General features: G+C 41.7%; 1 protein-coding gene across 3 annotated transcripts in view; it reads right to left on the reverse strand.

Moving 5' to 3' along the window:
* The window catches only part of LOC109875290 (dipeptidyl aminopeptidase-like protein 6), a 165,341-nt gene that overhangs the window by 11,852 nt on the left and 136,291 nt on the right, over window positions 1–17,198 (reverse strand). For 2 of the 3 annotated variants that reach the window (XM_031809808.1, XM_031809807.1), the window contains 7 exons: window positions 16,941–17,022; window positions 14,952–15,072; window positions 6,240–6,394; window positions 5,866–5,963; window positions 1,754–1,880; window positions 1,568–1,606; window positions 1,273–1,380 (listed from right to left, as the gene is read on the reverse strand). In XM_031809808.1, coding sequence (XP_031665668.1) covers window positions 1,273–1,380; window positions 1,568–1,606; window positions 1,754–1,880; window positions 5,866–5,963; window positions 6,240–6,394; window positions 14,952–15,072; window positions 16,941–17,022 — 730 coding nt within the window. The remainder of the gene's footprint in view (window positions 1–1,272; window positions 1,381–1,567; window positions 1,607–1,753; window positions 1,881–5,865; window positions 5,964–6,239; window positions 6,395–14,951; window positions 15,073–16,940; window positions 17,023–17,198) is intronic. The other variant, XM_031809809.1, reaches the window with a different exon arrangement.

Raw genomic sequence — 17,198 nt, forward strand, 5'->3', positions numbered from 1 at the left:
GACCAAGTCCTAAAGCAATGGGACCCTAAATCTTTCTCAGATTATTACCAATCCCACAAGGTATGACTCCAAACACCTAGAAAAGGCTACTTTCCTCAATGTTATCCTCACAAATAATCCTGATAGGTATCAGTCTGGTGTTTTCAGTCTGGTGTTTTCTGTAATGACCTTAGTGATCACTGTTTTACAGCCTGTGTTCGTAATGGCTACTCAGTGAAATTACATATCCTGATTTGTCATAGACGCTTGGCAAAAAACTTTAATGAGCAAACCTTCCTTCATGACTTGGCCTCTGTAAATTGGTACAGAATCAGCTTGATCCCCTGTCGAAGACACTTGGACCTTCTTTTTTTTCAGTGGTATTGTTAACAAACAAGGCCCCATAAAGAAAATGAGAATTAAAAACAGGTTCAGCCCCTGGTTCAACCCTGATCTTGCATCTGTGTTCTTTTGCCCATCTAAATATTTTATTTTTATTTACCGGTCTGAGATACAGCTTTTTCTTTGCAACTCTGCCGAGAAGACCAGCATCATAGAGTCGCAACTTCACTGTTTACGTTGAGATGGGTGTTTTGAGGGTACTATTTAATGACGCTGCCAGTTGAGGACTTGTGAGGTGTCTGTTTCTCAAACTAGACACTCTAATGTACTTATCCTCTTGCTCCGTTCCTATTCTGGTTAGAGCCCGTTTGCACTGTTAAGTAGGTAGTACCCAGCATTGTACAAAATCTTCAGTTTCTTGGCAATGTCTCACAATGAATAGCCTTCATTTCTCAGAACAAGAATAGACTGACGATTTTCAGAAGAAAGGTCTTTGTTTCTAGCCATTTTGAGCCTGTAATCGAACCCACAAATGCTGATGCTCCAGATACTCAACTACTTTAAAGAAGGCCAGTTTTATTGCTTCTTTAATCAGAACAACAGTTTTCAGCTGCTAACATAATTGTGAAAGGGTTTTCTAATGATCAATTAGCCTTTTAAAATTATAAACTTGGATTAGCTAACAACGTGCCATTGGAACACAGGAGTGATGGTTGTTGATAATGGGCCTCTGTACGCATATGTAGATATTCCATAAAAAATCTGCCGTTTCCAGCTACAATAGTCATTTACAACATGACCAATGTCTCCACTGTATTTCTGATCAATTTTATGTTATTTTAATGGACAAAAAATTAGCTATTCTTTCAAAAACAAGGACATTTCTAAGTGACCCCAAACATTTGAACGGTAGTGTACATAACTCCAGGAAGAAGGACAGTGTTGTTCTACCTGGGAGGTTGACATGGAGATATGGAAGAACTTGCCCCTCCCACCCTGAGGTATAGCTCTGGTAAAGAAGAACTTGTATCCATCATGGGAGAAGAGTGGCGCTTCGTTCTACAGTAGGGAGAGAAAGGAGGAGTGAGTCTGAGTACATGAGACAACTAAATCGGTAAAATGCACTTCTGTCCCTCCAACCGCCTCCCCTTCTTCTGTAAGTGTTGACTGTAATGTATGGGTTGTTTTTTATGTGTGTTGTGAGTGATAAATGTTATACAATGCTTTTACTGTTCATATCACTTACCTGTTTGTGTAGCCAGCTATCACTTTCATCCTCATGTTTCTGGAAAAGTATGAGATAGCAAGTAAGGGCTAGGGCCAGTGTAAGAGGGTGGCAATGTGTGCATGCATGCGTGCGTGTGTGTGTGTGTGTGTGTGTGTGTGTGTGTGTGTGTGTGTGTGTGTGTGTGTGTGTGTGTGTGTGTTTCACCTTAGTGCAGACTCCTGTGGTGGCCTCACACAGTGTCAATATGGAGTTGTTCTGGGCTCTGTTCAGCCAGTTGACTGCCAGCTTGGTGGTGGTGGCCCACATAACCATTGTGATGTAATATTCCATTCTACAAAAAGAACACAATGGGATGAGTTACAAGTTTAGGTAAATTCATTTCCTATTGTTTCAGAATTGCCATGGTTAATGCGGTATACATTATGATGCAAGCTTATTCCATGATGAATATGGACCATATAGTCCAAATTTGGCCAGCAGGTGATTTTATATGCCCCCACCAAGTAAAAGAAACACACAAAAAAAAACGTTTATACACATGTATACATATACTCCATGCATATACACACACACACACACACACACGTATATATATATATAGACACACATATATACACATATATAAACACACAGTGGGGAAAAAAGGATTTAGTCAGCCACCAATTGTGCAAGTTCTCCCACTTAAAAAGATGAGAGAGGCCTGTAATTTATCATAGGTACACTTCAACTATGACAGACAAAATGAGAAAAAAAAATCCAGAAAATCACATTGTAGGATTTTTTATGAATTTATTTGTAAATCATGGTGGAAAATAAGTATTTTAACAGTCACATTCCAAACTCCACTATGGCCATGACCAAAGAGCTGTCAAAGGACACCAGAAACAAAATTGTAGACCTGCACCAGGCTGGGAAGACGGAATCTGCCATAGGTAAGCAGCTTGGTTTGAAGAAATTAACTGTGGGAGCAATTATTAGGAAATGGAAGACATACAAGACCACTGATAATCTCCCTCGATCTGGGGCTCCACGCAAGATTTCACCCCGTGGGGTCAAAATGATCACAATAACGGTGAGCAAAAATCCCAGAACCACACGGGGGGACCTAGTGAATGACCTGCAGAGAGCTGGGACCAAAGTAACAAAGCCTACCATCAGTAACACACTACGCCGCCAGGGACTCAAATCCTGCAGTGCCAGACGTGTCCCCCTGCTTAAGCCAGTACATGTCCAGGCCCATCTGAAGTTTGCTAGAGAGCATTTGGATGATCCAGAAGAAGATTGGGAGAATGTCATATGGTCAGATGAAACCAAAATATAACTTTTTGGTAAAAACTCAACTCGTCGTGTTTGGAGGACAAAGAATGCTGAGTTGCATCCAAAGAACACCATACCTACTGTGAAGCATGGGGGTGGAAACATCATGCTTTGGGGCTTTTTTTCTGCAAAGGGACCAGGACGACTGATTCGTGTAAAGGAAAGAATGAATGGGGCCATGTATCGTGAGATTTTGAGTGAAAACCTCCTTCCATCAGCAAGGGCATTGAAGATGAAACGTGGCTGGGTCTTTCAGCATGACAATGATCCCAAACACACCGCCCGGGCAACGAAGGAGTGGCTTCGTAAGAAGCATTTCAAGGTCCTGGAGTGGCCTAGCCAGTCTCCAGATCTCAACCCCATAGAAAATCTTTGGAGGGAGTTGAAAGTCCATGTTGCCTAGCAACAGCCCCAAAACATCACTGCTCTAGAGGAGATCTGCATGGAGGAATGGGCCAAAATACCAGCAACAGTGTGTGAAAACCTTGAGAAGACTTAAAGAAAACGTTTGACCTCTGTCATTGGCAACAAAGGGTATATAACAAAGTACTGAGATAAACTTTTGTTATTGACCAAATACTTATTTTCCACCATAATTTGCTAATCAATTCATTAAAAATCCTACAATGTGATTTTCAGGATTTTTTTTCTCATTTTGTCTTTCATAGTTGAAGTGTACCTATGATGAAAATTACAGGCCTCTCTCATATTTTTAAGTGGGAGAACTTGCACAATTGGTGGCTGACTAAATACTTTTTTGCCCCACTGTACAAAGACACACCTACTCATTCAAAAAAAAAAAAACTTTATATTTTCTACATTGTAGAATAATAGTGAAGAGATCACAACTATGAAATAACACTTTGGCAATCTCTCTTTCCTTCACTCTGCAGTCCAACTCATTCCAAACCATCTCAATTGGGTTGAGGTTGGGTGATTGTGGAGGCCAGGTCACCTTCTTATTTTTTTATTTAACCTTTATTTAACTAGGCAAGTCAGTTAAGAACAAATTCTTACTTACAATGACAGCCTAGGAACAGTGGGTTAACTGCCTTGTTCAGGGGCAGAACAACAGGTTTTTATCTTGTCAGCTCGGGGATTCGATCCACCAACCTTCCAGTTACTGTCCCAACGCTCTAACCACTAGGTTACCTGCTGCCCCATCTAATGCAGCACTCCATCACTCTTCTTGGTCAAATAGCCCAACACCCTGGAGGTGTGTTTTGGTTCATTGTCCTGTTGAAAGACATTTGATAGTCCCACTAAGTGCAAACCAGATGCGATGGCGTATGTTGTGATAGCCGTGCTGGTTAGGTGTGCATTGAATTCTAAATAAATCAGACACTGTCACCAGCAAAGCACCCCCACACCTCCTCCTCCATGCTTCACGGTGGGAACCACACATGCGGAGATCATTCGTTCACCTACTCTGTGTCTCACAAAGACATGGTGGTTGGAAACAAATTAAAAATTTGGAATCATCAGACCAAAGGACCGATTTCAAACGGTCTAATGCCCATTTCTCGTGTTTCTTGGCCCAAGCAAGTCTCTTCTTATTATTGGTGTCCATTATGTGTCTGATATGTGAACTCTGTGAAGCATTTATTTGTGCTGCAATTTGAGGTGCAGTTAACTCTAATGAATTTATCCTCTGCAGCAGAGGTAACTCTGGGTCTTCCTTTCCTGTGGCGGTCCTCATGAGAGCAAGTTTCATCATTGTGCTTGATGGTTTTTGCATCTGCACTTGAAGAAACTTTCAAAGTTCTTGAAATTTTCCTGATTGACTGACCTTCATGTCTTACAGTAATAATGGACTGTCGTTTCTCTTTGCTTATTTGAGCTGTTCTTGCCATAATACGGACTTGGTATTTTACCAAATAGGACTATCTTCTGTATACCTGCCACATTCGTTGTATGGATGAGACCAAGGCGCAGCGTGAGATGAATACATCTTCATATTTAATGAAACGAAGAACACTTAAACAAACTTACAAAACAAATCGAACGTGACGCTATATATGATAAGTGCAGACACAGGCAACTAACACAGACAATAACCCACAAAATACCCAAGGAATATGGCTGCCTAAATATGGTTCCCAATCAGAGACAACGATAAACAGCTGCCTCTAATTGAGAACCAATCCAGGCAACCATAGACATTCATAACACCTAGACTAGTGAACACCCATAGACATACAAAACCCCTAGACAGGGTATTAAACACATACATCACCCATGTCACACCCTGACCTAACCAAAATAATAAAGAAAACAAATAATACTAAGGTCAAGGCGTAACAATACCACTCCTACCTTGTCACAACACAACTAATTGACTCAAACGCATTAAGGGAAGAGAATAAATTTCACAAATGAACTTTTAACAAGGTACACCTGTTAATTGAAATGAGAGGATGAGAGAATGCCAAGAATGTGCAAAGGGTGGCTACTTTGAAGAATCTCAAATATAAAATAGATTTTGATTTGTTTAACACTTTTTGGGTTACTACATGATTCCATGTGTTATTTTATAGTTTTGATGTCTTCACTATTATTCTACGATGTCAAAAATAGTCAAAGAAAAAAGAAAGAAAAACTCTTGAATGAGTAGGTGTGTCCAAACTTTTGACTGGCACTGTGTATATATAGTTGGATATAAAAGACTAAGAACACCAGGAAATCATCTCCAAGTGATTTTAATTTTGGAAATCTGTTCCAAAGTATTCCCACGCATAATAGAGAGATACTGTATATGTGATCGTTTACAAATGTAAGCAAGATTTGAAATGATTATGTTTTAGGCAAAAGTTATTTCTGTGCTTCTTGCGGTCAATTTGCAGTCTACAAATTATTTGTAATTTTGTTCCGGCTCCTGACCATGCGCTAAAGAAAATAATTGTCCCGCGGCTGAATCTAGTTGATGATCCCTGCCCTATGGGATAATAAAGATTATCTTGAACCGTGCAACTGTGTCATTCAGTCAGTGAGACACTTACCCTATCCTGGGGTCGTCTGGTTTCTTCATCTCAACCGTGTGAAGGGGGCCGTTCAAACTCACTACAGACAGGTGTACTACAGGGTTCTCCTCCCCAGCCTGCAGGGGAAAAGACAGGTTACGTCAGAAATCATATAATTCAGTGGGTTATACAGTATCTATATGGATCCTTTTTGTCTGTGTGAAGTCAACTGTCAGATCCACACAACTCTGTAGAAGAGTTTATCCCTTTTCTGTTCTGACCTGGGTTTGAACCAGAGACGATCTGCACAACAACAATTGGTACTCATTCAATACCACTCACCCAAAAACGTCAGGGCAGTGTAGGACAAAGAGGACAGAGAATATAGACAAGAGTCTGTCTCTGGGATTTACCTTGGGGTAATGGTACTCCAGCCCTATTGGATATGGGGCGCCAGTGAAAATAGGGACCTCCATCTTGGGCACCAGGGTGTCGTTGATGGTGGCGTAGGACAGTCTGAGACCATCTGGAGACCACCAATGGGCTATGTGGGTCTGAAGGATCTCCTCTGAAACAACAAACCCCATAAACAATGAACTACTGTATCACACTGTATAAAGAATATGGTGAGAAATAACATCCATTCATCTTCAAGGCAGGCTTTAAGACTATAAGGTTTCCAAGATAGTTATAAGATTAATAATAAAGCTAATAGTCTGTTGTTTACTGATACGATGTACACTGAACAAAATGTAAATGCAACATGCAACCATTTCAAAGATTTTAGTTACAGTTCATATAAGGAAATCAGTCAATTGAAATGGATTTATTAGGCCCTAATCTATGGATTTATTAGGCCCTAATCTATGGATTTATTAGGCCCTAATCCATGGATTTCCCATGACTGGGAATATAGATATGCATCTGTAGGTCACAGATACCTTTAAAAAAAGGTAGGGGTGTTGATCGGAAAACCAGTCAATATCTGGTGTGACGACCATTCACCTCATGCAGAGTGACACATCTCCTTCACATAGAGTTGATCAGGCTGTTGATTGTGGCCTGTGGAATGTTGTCCCACTCCTCTTCAATGGCTGTAAAAAGTTGCTGGATATTGACGGGAACTGGAACACACTGTCATACACTGTCGTACACGTCAACCCAGAGCATCCCAAATGTGCTGAATGGGTGACATGTCTGGTGAGTATGCAGGCCATGGAAGAACTGGGACATTTTCAGAATCCAGGAATTGTATACAGATCCTTGTGACGGTATCTCTGTGCATTCAAATTGCCATCGTTGGTCCCCCCCTAAAATGCAATTGTGTTTGTTGTCTGTAGCTTATGCCTGCCCATACCATAACCCCACCACCACCATGGTGCACTCTGTTCACATCCGCAAACCACTTGCCCACACAACGCCATCTGCCCGGTACAGTAGAAACCGAGACTCCTCGGTGAAGAGCACACTTCTCCAGCATGCCAGTGGCCATCAAAGGTGAGCATTTTACCACTGAAGTCGGTTACGACGTCGAACTGCAGTCAGGTCAAGACCCTGGTGAGGACATGTTAGATTAATATGCTTTTTGTGCGTATGGAACATTTCTGGGATCTTTTATTTCACCTCATGAAACATGAGAAAAACACTTTACATGTTGCATTTATATTTTTGTTCAGTATATACAGTTGAAGTCGGATGTTTACATACACTTAGGTTGGAGTCATTAAAACTCGTCTTTCAACCACTCCACAATCTTCTTGTTAACAAACTATATTTTTGGCAAGTCGGTTAGAACATCTACTTTGTGTATGACAAGTCATTTTTCCAACAATTGTTTACAGACCGAAGAACAACATTTCAACCATGAAGCACAGGGGTGGCAGCATCATGTTGTGTAGGTGCTTTGCTGCAGGAGGGACTGGTGCACTTCACAAAATAGATGACATCATGTGGAAGGAAAAGTATGTGGATATATTGAAGCAACATCTCAAGACATCAGTCAGGAAGTTAAAGCTTGGTCGCAAATGGGTCTTCCAAATGGACAATGACCCCAAGCATACATCCAAAGTTGTAGCAAAATGGCTTAAGGACAACAAAGTCAAGGTATTGGAGTGGCCATCACAAAGCCCTGACCTCAATCCTATAGAACATTTGTGGGCAGAACTGAAAAAGCCTGTGCGAGCAAGGAGGCCTACAAACCTGATTCGGTTACACCAGCTCTGTCAGGAGGAATGGGCCAAAATTCACCCAACTTATTGTGGGAAGCTTGTGGAAGGCTACCCTAAACGTTTGACCCAAGTTAAACAATTTAAAGGCAATGCTACCAAATACTAATTAAGAGTATGGAAACTTCTGACCCACTGGGAATGTGATGAAAGAAATAAAAGCTGAAATAAATTATTCTCTCTACTATTATTCTGACATTTCAAATTCTTAAAATAAATTGGTGATCCTAACTGACCTAAGACAGGTAATTTTTACTAGGATTACATATCAGGAATTGTGAAAAACTGAGTTTAAATGTATTTGGCTGAGATGTATGTACATTTCCGACTTCAACTGTATGTCATCATATCCCAAAGTCACTTCATTAGCTGTGTGTGCTGATAAAGGTTATTTCCACCACACAACACAGTAAACAGATGCTGATGGAGCAGATGTGTTGTGGTCTGTCTCTGATTTATGGCACCCATTTACTGTACTGTCACTGGGGTGGAGGTCCATTACTCATAGCTATTGATGAAATATGTTGCAGGGTTACCGACAGAGATACAGAGGGATGTAGAATGTCAGATTATGTTCTGGGTCAATTTATTTCTTTATCAGGAGAGTGCATGTCAAAAGGTCATTTGAAAACCGAGGTAAAGAAAAGGACAAGATAAGTAATTAAATTAATGGAGTTATATGCCCAGTCAAATATAATCCACAAAAGCCCACCAGGTGGAAGCACAGACCTTCCAGGAAAGCTTCCTATCAAAGGAATCGTACAAACAGCAGCCTTTCCCTGAGACAAACACAATATGACTCAACTTCAGTTGACAGAGGATGAGGATGGTCTATGAAGGACGATGAAGACCAGCATACAGAGATTGTGTGGGAGAGCGGTGTACGATGATTTGACAAACATGTTGACTCGTCATTCGCCTCTCTAGGGATGAGATATGGATAATTAAATAACTGATTGAATGCTCTCAAGGACAATATTCAACACAATCTTCAGTACAGTATGACAGCTTATATCCAACATAATCTATTGATGCATAGCAAAATACAATCTGTATGAGGAGTCGAAGCTGGGTATAGGTGATCTGAAAGAGCTGTGCTCTCTGCTGACCCACTGATAATCAATGGGAGGAAATATTGCTGAAACTGGCCTGGCATTTCAGAGCTTTGGTGAAGGAGTTCCGAGTTCAGTGGGTCTGGTTACTTACTGTATTATATCAGTCTCAGTGTGGTCATGGTGACAGCATGAGGACCATGACCCAGATCTCCACAGCCCTCAAGGAGAGACAGATGGTCTACTAGAAAAATGTCTATATGTTTTCTTCCACTTTGAAAATGTGGAGCACCAAAAAACAAGATGTTTTTAATTGAAATACAGCCTATATTGGGCCTATATGAATTCGAGCTACTTTTGAAGCACATTTTGTGCCCTAGAAACTAATAAGTAAACTGTAAAGACATTAGTTTATTATAAAAGCTAAAGTGTTATATGAATACCTGTCATTGTGTGTGTAGGCACTGTATATACTGAATGTGAAAATACAGTATTATGCTTACTATGCACAGTAGCCTAATGCCCATCAAAGGAAGTGTTGCTTCGATCCAGTGCACATATCTCCACATCACCAATAAATAACACACTTCCTATTCCAATACATAACCCCATAGACAGACAGACAGCTTCTCGTTTCCTGTCGCGACACGTCTGGGGTGATAAATCGGCACTGGGGTGTTGAAATGAGATCCATGACCTGCGCTGTCAGTTTTGTGTGACACTCTCTCTGCTCTGACACTCTCTCTGCTCTGACACTCTCTCTGCTCTGACACTCTCTCTGCTCTGACACTCTCTCTGCTCTGACACTCTCTCTGCTCTGACACTCTCTCTGCTCTGACACTCTCTCTGCTCTGACACTCTCTCTGCTCTGACACTCTCTCTGCTCTGACACTCTCTCTGCTCTGACACTCTCTCTGCTCTGACACTCTCTCTGCTCTGACACTCTCTCTGCTCTGACACTCTCTCTGCTCCTCTGCGTGACAATCACTCCTGTCCTGCATGGCTGGAAGATAAACCTGTCTCATTACTATACTACACCACACTCACACCAATCATTCTGCTCTGGTAAGACAGGGAGAGGGACACACACTCACACACACACACCAGTCTGATGATGTTGCTCTGAGATTTTATTTTACTTGATTTATTTAACCTTTATTTTAGCAGGGAGTCCCATTGAGACCAATGCCTCTTTGTCAAGGTAGCCCTGCATGAACACAATTGATCAAATGTACAACATTCAAACATAAATCAGGTTCTGCAGTTCAAGAGTCACTGTATAACACTAGTGGCATACAAATATTATGCAACTACACTACATGCATACAAAAGTATGTGGAAACCTGCTCGTCGAACATCTCATTCCAAAATCATGGGCATTAATATGGAGTTGGTCCTACTTTGCTGCTATAACAGCTTCCACTCTTCTGGGAAGGCTTTCCACTAGATGTTGGAACATTGCTGCAGGGACTTGCCTCCATTCAGCAACATGAACATTAGTGAGGTCAGGCAGTTCGACACTGATGTTGGGCAATTAGGCAGGGCTCGCAGTGGCGTTCCATTTCATCCCAAAAGTGTTCGATGGGGTTGAGGTTGGCTCTGTGCAGGCCAGTCAAGTCTTCCACACCGATCGACAAACCATTTCTGTATGGACCTCGCTTTGTGCACGGTTGGAAAGGGCCTTCCCCAAACTGTTACAACAAAGCTGGAAGCACAGAATCATCTAGAATGTCAATGTATGCTGTAGTGTTAAGATTTCCCTTCACTGGAACTAAGGGGCCTAGCCCGAACCAGACCATTATTCCTCCTGCACCAAACTTTACAGTTGGCCCTATGCATCTAGAGATGAATTTGGTGCGAAAAGTGCAAATCAATCCCAGAACAACAGCAAAGGACCTTGTGAAGATGCTGGAGGAAACAGGTACAAGTATCTACATCCACAGTAAAACGAGTCCTACATCGACATAACCTGAAAGGCCGCTCAGCAAGGAAGAAGCCACTGCTCCAAAACCACCATAAGAAAGCCAGACTATGGTTTTCAACTGCACATGGGGACAAAGATCGTACTTTTTGGAGAAATGTCCTCTGGTCTGATGAAACAAAAATAGAACTGGTCATAATGACCATCGTTATGTTTGGAGGAAAAAGGGGGAGGCTTGCAAGCCGAAGAACATCATCCCAACCGTGAAGCACGGGGTTGACAGCATCATGTTGTAGGGGTGCTTTGCTGCAGGAGGGACTGGTGCACTTCACAAAATAGATGGCTACATGAGGAAGGAAAATTATGTGGATATATTGAAGCAACATTTCAAGACATCAGGAAGTTAAAGCTTGGTTGCAAATGGGTCTTCCAAATGGACAATGACCCAAAGCATACTTCCAAAGTTGTGGCAAAATGGCTTAAGGACAACGAAGTTAAGGTATTGGAGAGGCCATCACAAAGCCCTGACCTCAATTCCATAGAAAATTTGTGGGTAGAACTGAAAAAGCCTGTGCGAGCAAGGAGGCCTACAAACCTGACTCAGTTACACCAGCTTTGTCAGGAGGAATGGGCCAAAATTAACCCAATTTATTGTGGGAAGCTTATTGAAGGCTACCCGAAACATTTGACCAAAGTTAAACAATTTGAAGGCAATGCTACCAAATACTAATTGAGCGCATGTAAACGTCTGACCCACTGGGAATGTGATGAAATAAATATAAGCTGAAATAAATTATTCTCTCTGCTATTATTCTGACATTTCACATCCTTAAAATGAAGTGGTGATGCTAACTGATCTAAAACGGAATCTTTACTGGGATTAAATGTTAGGAATTGTGAAAAAACTTTAAATGTATTTGACTAAGGTGTATGTAAACTTCCGACTTCAACTGTATATTGGCACGGTTTGCCAACAACACCCGTGCCAATATGTCCTCCAAACACCTTCTTTGGCATTATCCCTTAAGTAGAAACTTCTCGGAGCAACAACGGCTCAGCTGCGAAGTGGTAGGCCAGACAAGCTCACAGAACGGGACCGCCGAGTGCTGAAGCATGTTGCACGTATATATCGTCAGTCCTTGGTTGTAACTCAGTAGTGAGTATTGCAAACTGCCTCTGGAAACAATGTCAGCACATTAACTGTTTGCCGGGAGCTTCATTAAATGACTTTCCATGGCCGAACACAAGCCTAAGATCACCATGCACAATGTCAAGCGTCGGTTGGAGTGGTTTAAAGCTCGCCGCTATTGGACTCTGGAGCAGCAGAAACAGTGATGAATCACGTTTCACCATCTGGCAGTCTGACGGACTGCCCCAATGAGACAGAACGTGGCTCCTTCCTGATTGGAAGAACGTTGCCAGCCAGTATGGCAATGGAACATTTAGAACGAATGACTGGGTCACATCCATATATATAGAACAAAAATACTTGTCAGACCCTAAACGACAGGGTCGCGTCTCTGGCAACCAAACCAATACAACCAACGACCAGTCGGCTTTGGTAGCAACCCTAGATTTGTGTCGGGACTATATCTTGTGGAAGGATGAAATAGTATGAATAAATTAATCAAAATAACGGTTTTATTGAAAATATGTCAATCATTATTTGAATATGTTGGTTACCCATTGTATAAAAGTGATAATGCCCTTGAAGCCGGTGTTTGGAGGATACAGTTGAAGTCGGAAGTTTACATACACTTAGGTTGGGGGGGGGGGGGTCGAAACCAAAAGTAACAGTCAGTATCTGGTGTGGCCACCAACTGCATTAAGTACTGCAGTGCATCTCCTCCTCATAGACTGCACCAGATTTGAGATCCAGGCTCTTCCCTGGCCATGGCACAGAATGAGCAGTATGGCTCGTGGCATTGTCATGCTGCAGGGTCATGTCAGGATAAGCCTGCAGGAAGGGTACTACATGAGGGAGGAGGATGTCCGCCCTGTAATGCACAGCATCGAGATTGCCTGCAATGACCACAAGCTCAGTCCAATGATGCTGTGACCCAGACCATGACGGACCCTCCACCTCCAAATCGATCCCGCTCCAGAGTACAGGCCTCGGTGTAACGCTCATTCTTCCAATGGTAAACGCGAATCCAACCATCACCATCAGTGTGACAAAACCGCGACTCGTCAGTGACTGCACTTTTTGCCAGTCCTGTCTGGTCCAGCAACGTTGGGTTTGTGTCCATAGGCGATTTTGTTGCCGGTGATGTCTGGTGAGGACCCGTCTTACAACAGGTCTACAAGCCCTCAGTCCAGCCTCTCTTAGCCTATTGCGGACAGTCTGAGCCCTGATGGAGGGATTGTGCGTTCCTGGTGTAACTGGTGTTTTTCAGAGTCAGTAGAAAGTCCTCTTCAGTGTCCTAAGTTTTCATAACTGCGACCTTATTAATTGCCTACTATCTGTAAGCTGTAACCTTAATTGCCTAACGTCTTAACGACCGTTCCACAGGTGCATGTTCCTTAATTGTTTATGGTTCATTGAACAAGCAAACAAACCCTTTACAACGAAGATCTTTGAAGTTATTTGGATTATTTATGTATTATCTTTAAAAGACAGGGTCCTGAAAAAGGGATGTTTCTTTTTTTGCTGATTTTACATTTAGCTAACATTAGATAGTTAATCCAGAGATTCTTATTTTGCCTCGATTTGGTAGTCTCGTCCAGATCATCATGGCATTTGTAGTTATTTATGATAGCCACATTAGCAGCTAATTAGCATTTCATTTTTAGGGGGTAAATACAGGCGAATATAATGATAAAAGTCACCTTGTCCTCGAGATATTTACAAAGTGACTGGTGAAAAAATGATTGGAACCATTTCCCTGTTTGACCTTTATGTTTTATGGGTATTATGACTCATAATGTGGTACTCTATGGGCCTACATAGTGATAGAGTGACCTTAGGGTAAACAAGTGTGTTATAATGATTTTATAATCCTCTCAAAAACTGCTTTCGGATCAAGAATGCCCTGTGGTTGAACTGCAGCGACTAGCAGAGAGAGGAGGTACTACCTTCACCTTAAACCTAAGCCTGCTGTTATGAAACTCAGTCAAAACACTAAAACCTACACATCCCATCCAGTAATGAAGTTATATAAGGGCTTACATCGAAAGTTTTAAAACCATCAGCCAGCCAACAAAACAAATCAAAATGGGGGAAAATGTTAAAGAAATGAATGAAAAAAATGAATATAGTAGGTAGATCTATAGAAAGCTCACATACAATATTGAGCAGGAAATATTTAATATCACATTACAAATGGAGGCAGAGTAGTGTAGATGACAGCCAGCTGCAGATTGCAGCGATGCAGACATGAATTAATGAATACTGCCTAAACACAGAGACAAGCTAGGGGAGCTCTGGGGACAAAGATAGTGAAATGCAACCAGATGTTTGTCTTTAAAAGGAAATCATTTACAAACACAACCCATAGATAGCCTGCTGTCTTGGAGGAGAGGGAAAAACTCATCTTAAAAACAGCAGGTAGCTTAGCAGTTAAGAGCTTTGGGCCAGAAACCAAAAGGTCACTGGTTTGAATCCCTGAGCTGACTAGGTGAAAATGTGTCGATGCGCCCTTGAGCAAGGCACTTAACCCTAATTGCTCCTGTAAATCGCACTGGATTAGAGCATCTCCTAAATGACTAAAATGGAAACAAAATGGTCTCTATTCTTTGTTATGATTGTATTATTCCTTATCCTTGTTTGAAACATTATACAGCATAGATGGAGGGGTTTCTTTGTGATTCCATGCCCTGTGTTTCAATACCGCTGCAATACTGGGGTGTAACTAACAAGTGTTCTCTATCCAGCTAGTATTTGAAGTTCTGTATGCAGTAGTAAGGCTGTATTTGTAGTTCTCCTACCCTCATACAGCCAGTCACTCAGGCCATTGAAGATGACTCCCTCCTTCCCTGTGGACACCAGGCGAATGGTCCTGCTCTCCACCGTTGCTCTGTAGTAGATGTTGTTCTCAAAGATAAAGATCTGGGTAAAAAAGGGACATGACGCTGGAGTGAATACAGCATCGTACCATTACATTTCAGAGATTTTCATTTGGATTCTTGCCAGGCTTTCAAATGCGTTCTTTTCAGTTTGACACTATGGCTGCCTTATAATTACTACAGTAGATAAAACATAATTACTACCTTATAATAATAAAACTGTATAACCCTTAATAAATTACTAGATAAAGAAAAAAGACTGACACTCCTTCTGGGCAATTTTCATCACAGTGGGACATTCACTCAGTACTAAAAACACCCATCCATCCTTCAGCCTGGAGACATTTCCACTCACACAAATAGACACGTCAACCCAATCTGGACTGAGTGACAAAACATGCCTTAAAGCATTGAATACAGCAGATATAAAAGGAAGCAGATTTCATTAGAGGTCATATTCCACTCCATCTACAAATAGAGTAGTAAGCAAAACACCCCTCTGCTTCGAATGAAGGTACTGTAGCTGTCTGAATCACTGAAGGGGCACAAACACACACATCCATGCACACACATACACCTACAAACACACAACCATGCACACACACACATTCTGGGTGATTGAGAACTGGTTCAGACAGGGGTGGGGAGGTTGGCATTACTGTGTTAAGCTGCTGATGCTATGTTGGACTGCTGGTGTATGCCCACTGTGCCCATGGTACCATAGTGAGTAGTAGGGATTAAGAAGACTACTGCTGGGGAGTGGATTGACAGACTACTGTTGTCAATCCACTCTCCTCTCCTGTCCTTCAGCTTCACCCTGTGTCAGTGGGAGAGGGTTATATCTGAGTTGTGTCCGTCAGACAAACTCTCAAACATTGATTTACTCTCTTCATTTTCTATACCCTCTGTACATGGGGCTTGTGTGTGTGTGTGTGTGTGTGTGTGTGTGTGTGTGTGTGTGTGTGTGTGTGTGAGATGTGGAACCAGGGGACAGAGAAGCATCCTGCTGTGATCATTAAGCCATCGGAAATTACTCTACATGACAGAGGAATCAGCACCACTGGATCCAAACACACGTTTCTTATGCAATGTCATATAATGGACAATCTGACAATTGTGACAGGTTTTAATATGCAAAATCATTACGTCCAGAAATGGGAGAAGAATAACTATCTGGTATTATCAGGTGAGAGTAAACACATCGGCTCAGACAGTTCACCCATACAGCTCTAGCTCTTCATTAACCAAACACGCAGATAAACATCAAAACAAAAATAAACCAATCAGGTACTATATTACCATATGCAAATGTAGCCGCTTTCTCACTTGGCAGACGACGAAATCTCATATTGTAGTAGCTTCAAATATGAATATTTTCTCCCTCTAAATGTGTCTGTAGCCTAATGTAGACAAATGATATGATAAGAGCAATTACAAAACCTACAGATTTGCAATAAAAGGTGGAGAAACACAAGGGAATACAGCCCATTAATGTTGTTCTGTAATTAGTCCTGTCTAAAGTGCTGTGTGTTATGAGGTGAATGAGGAAGTGTGTATTAATGAGGGAAAACAACAAAGATATTGTAGCTGTGAGAGACACTGCTCTTTTTAAAAGACCTCTCTCCTTTCCCACAAAAACAACAATGTTGTTGTTTTAACCATAGTAACAGCATTTTGACATCACATCCAAAGTGGTGCTGTGGAGAAAGGGAAAGCATAGAGGGGCTTATCACGGTGTCTGTCAACTCTCTCCCTTTGTCATACCTTCAAAATGCTGAAACAACATTTGTTTCAAGTTCAAGGCTGGAACATATCGGTAATTGAGGTGTGTGTGTGAGAGCGCGTTTGTGTGCATGTGTTTTTTTTTCAGTGAGACAGTGAGGGTGTAGACATGTGTGTGGGGTCTCTTACCAGCTGTTGGCCCTTAGGTCCCCATCCAGCATACTGCAGCGGGGCGTTCCGTACCTCAGGAGGATTCAGACTCCATGTCTCCCTGTGAAGATAAAACACACACTCTGTCATGGTGTCTGTGTGTGTGTGTTTCAGAGTGTGTGCCTCAGACTGTGCACAAAAATACATGGAATCTTCCAGTGAGCTAACTAGGTTGCTTCTGTAATGGTAAAATCAATCATCCAAAGCTAAATTTAGCACTAGAAAAGTTTCCTTAAC

Source organism: Oncorhynchus kisutch, linkage group LG30, assembly GCF_002021735.2.
Source record: "Oncorhynchus kisutch isolate 150728-3 linkage group LG30, Okis_V2, whole genome shotgun sequence".
Taxonomy (NCBI): domain Eukaryota; kingdom Metazoa; phylum Chordata; class Actinopteri; order Salmoniformes; family Salmonidae; genus Oncorhynchus; species Oncorhynchus kisutch.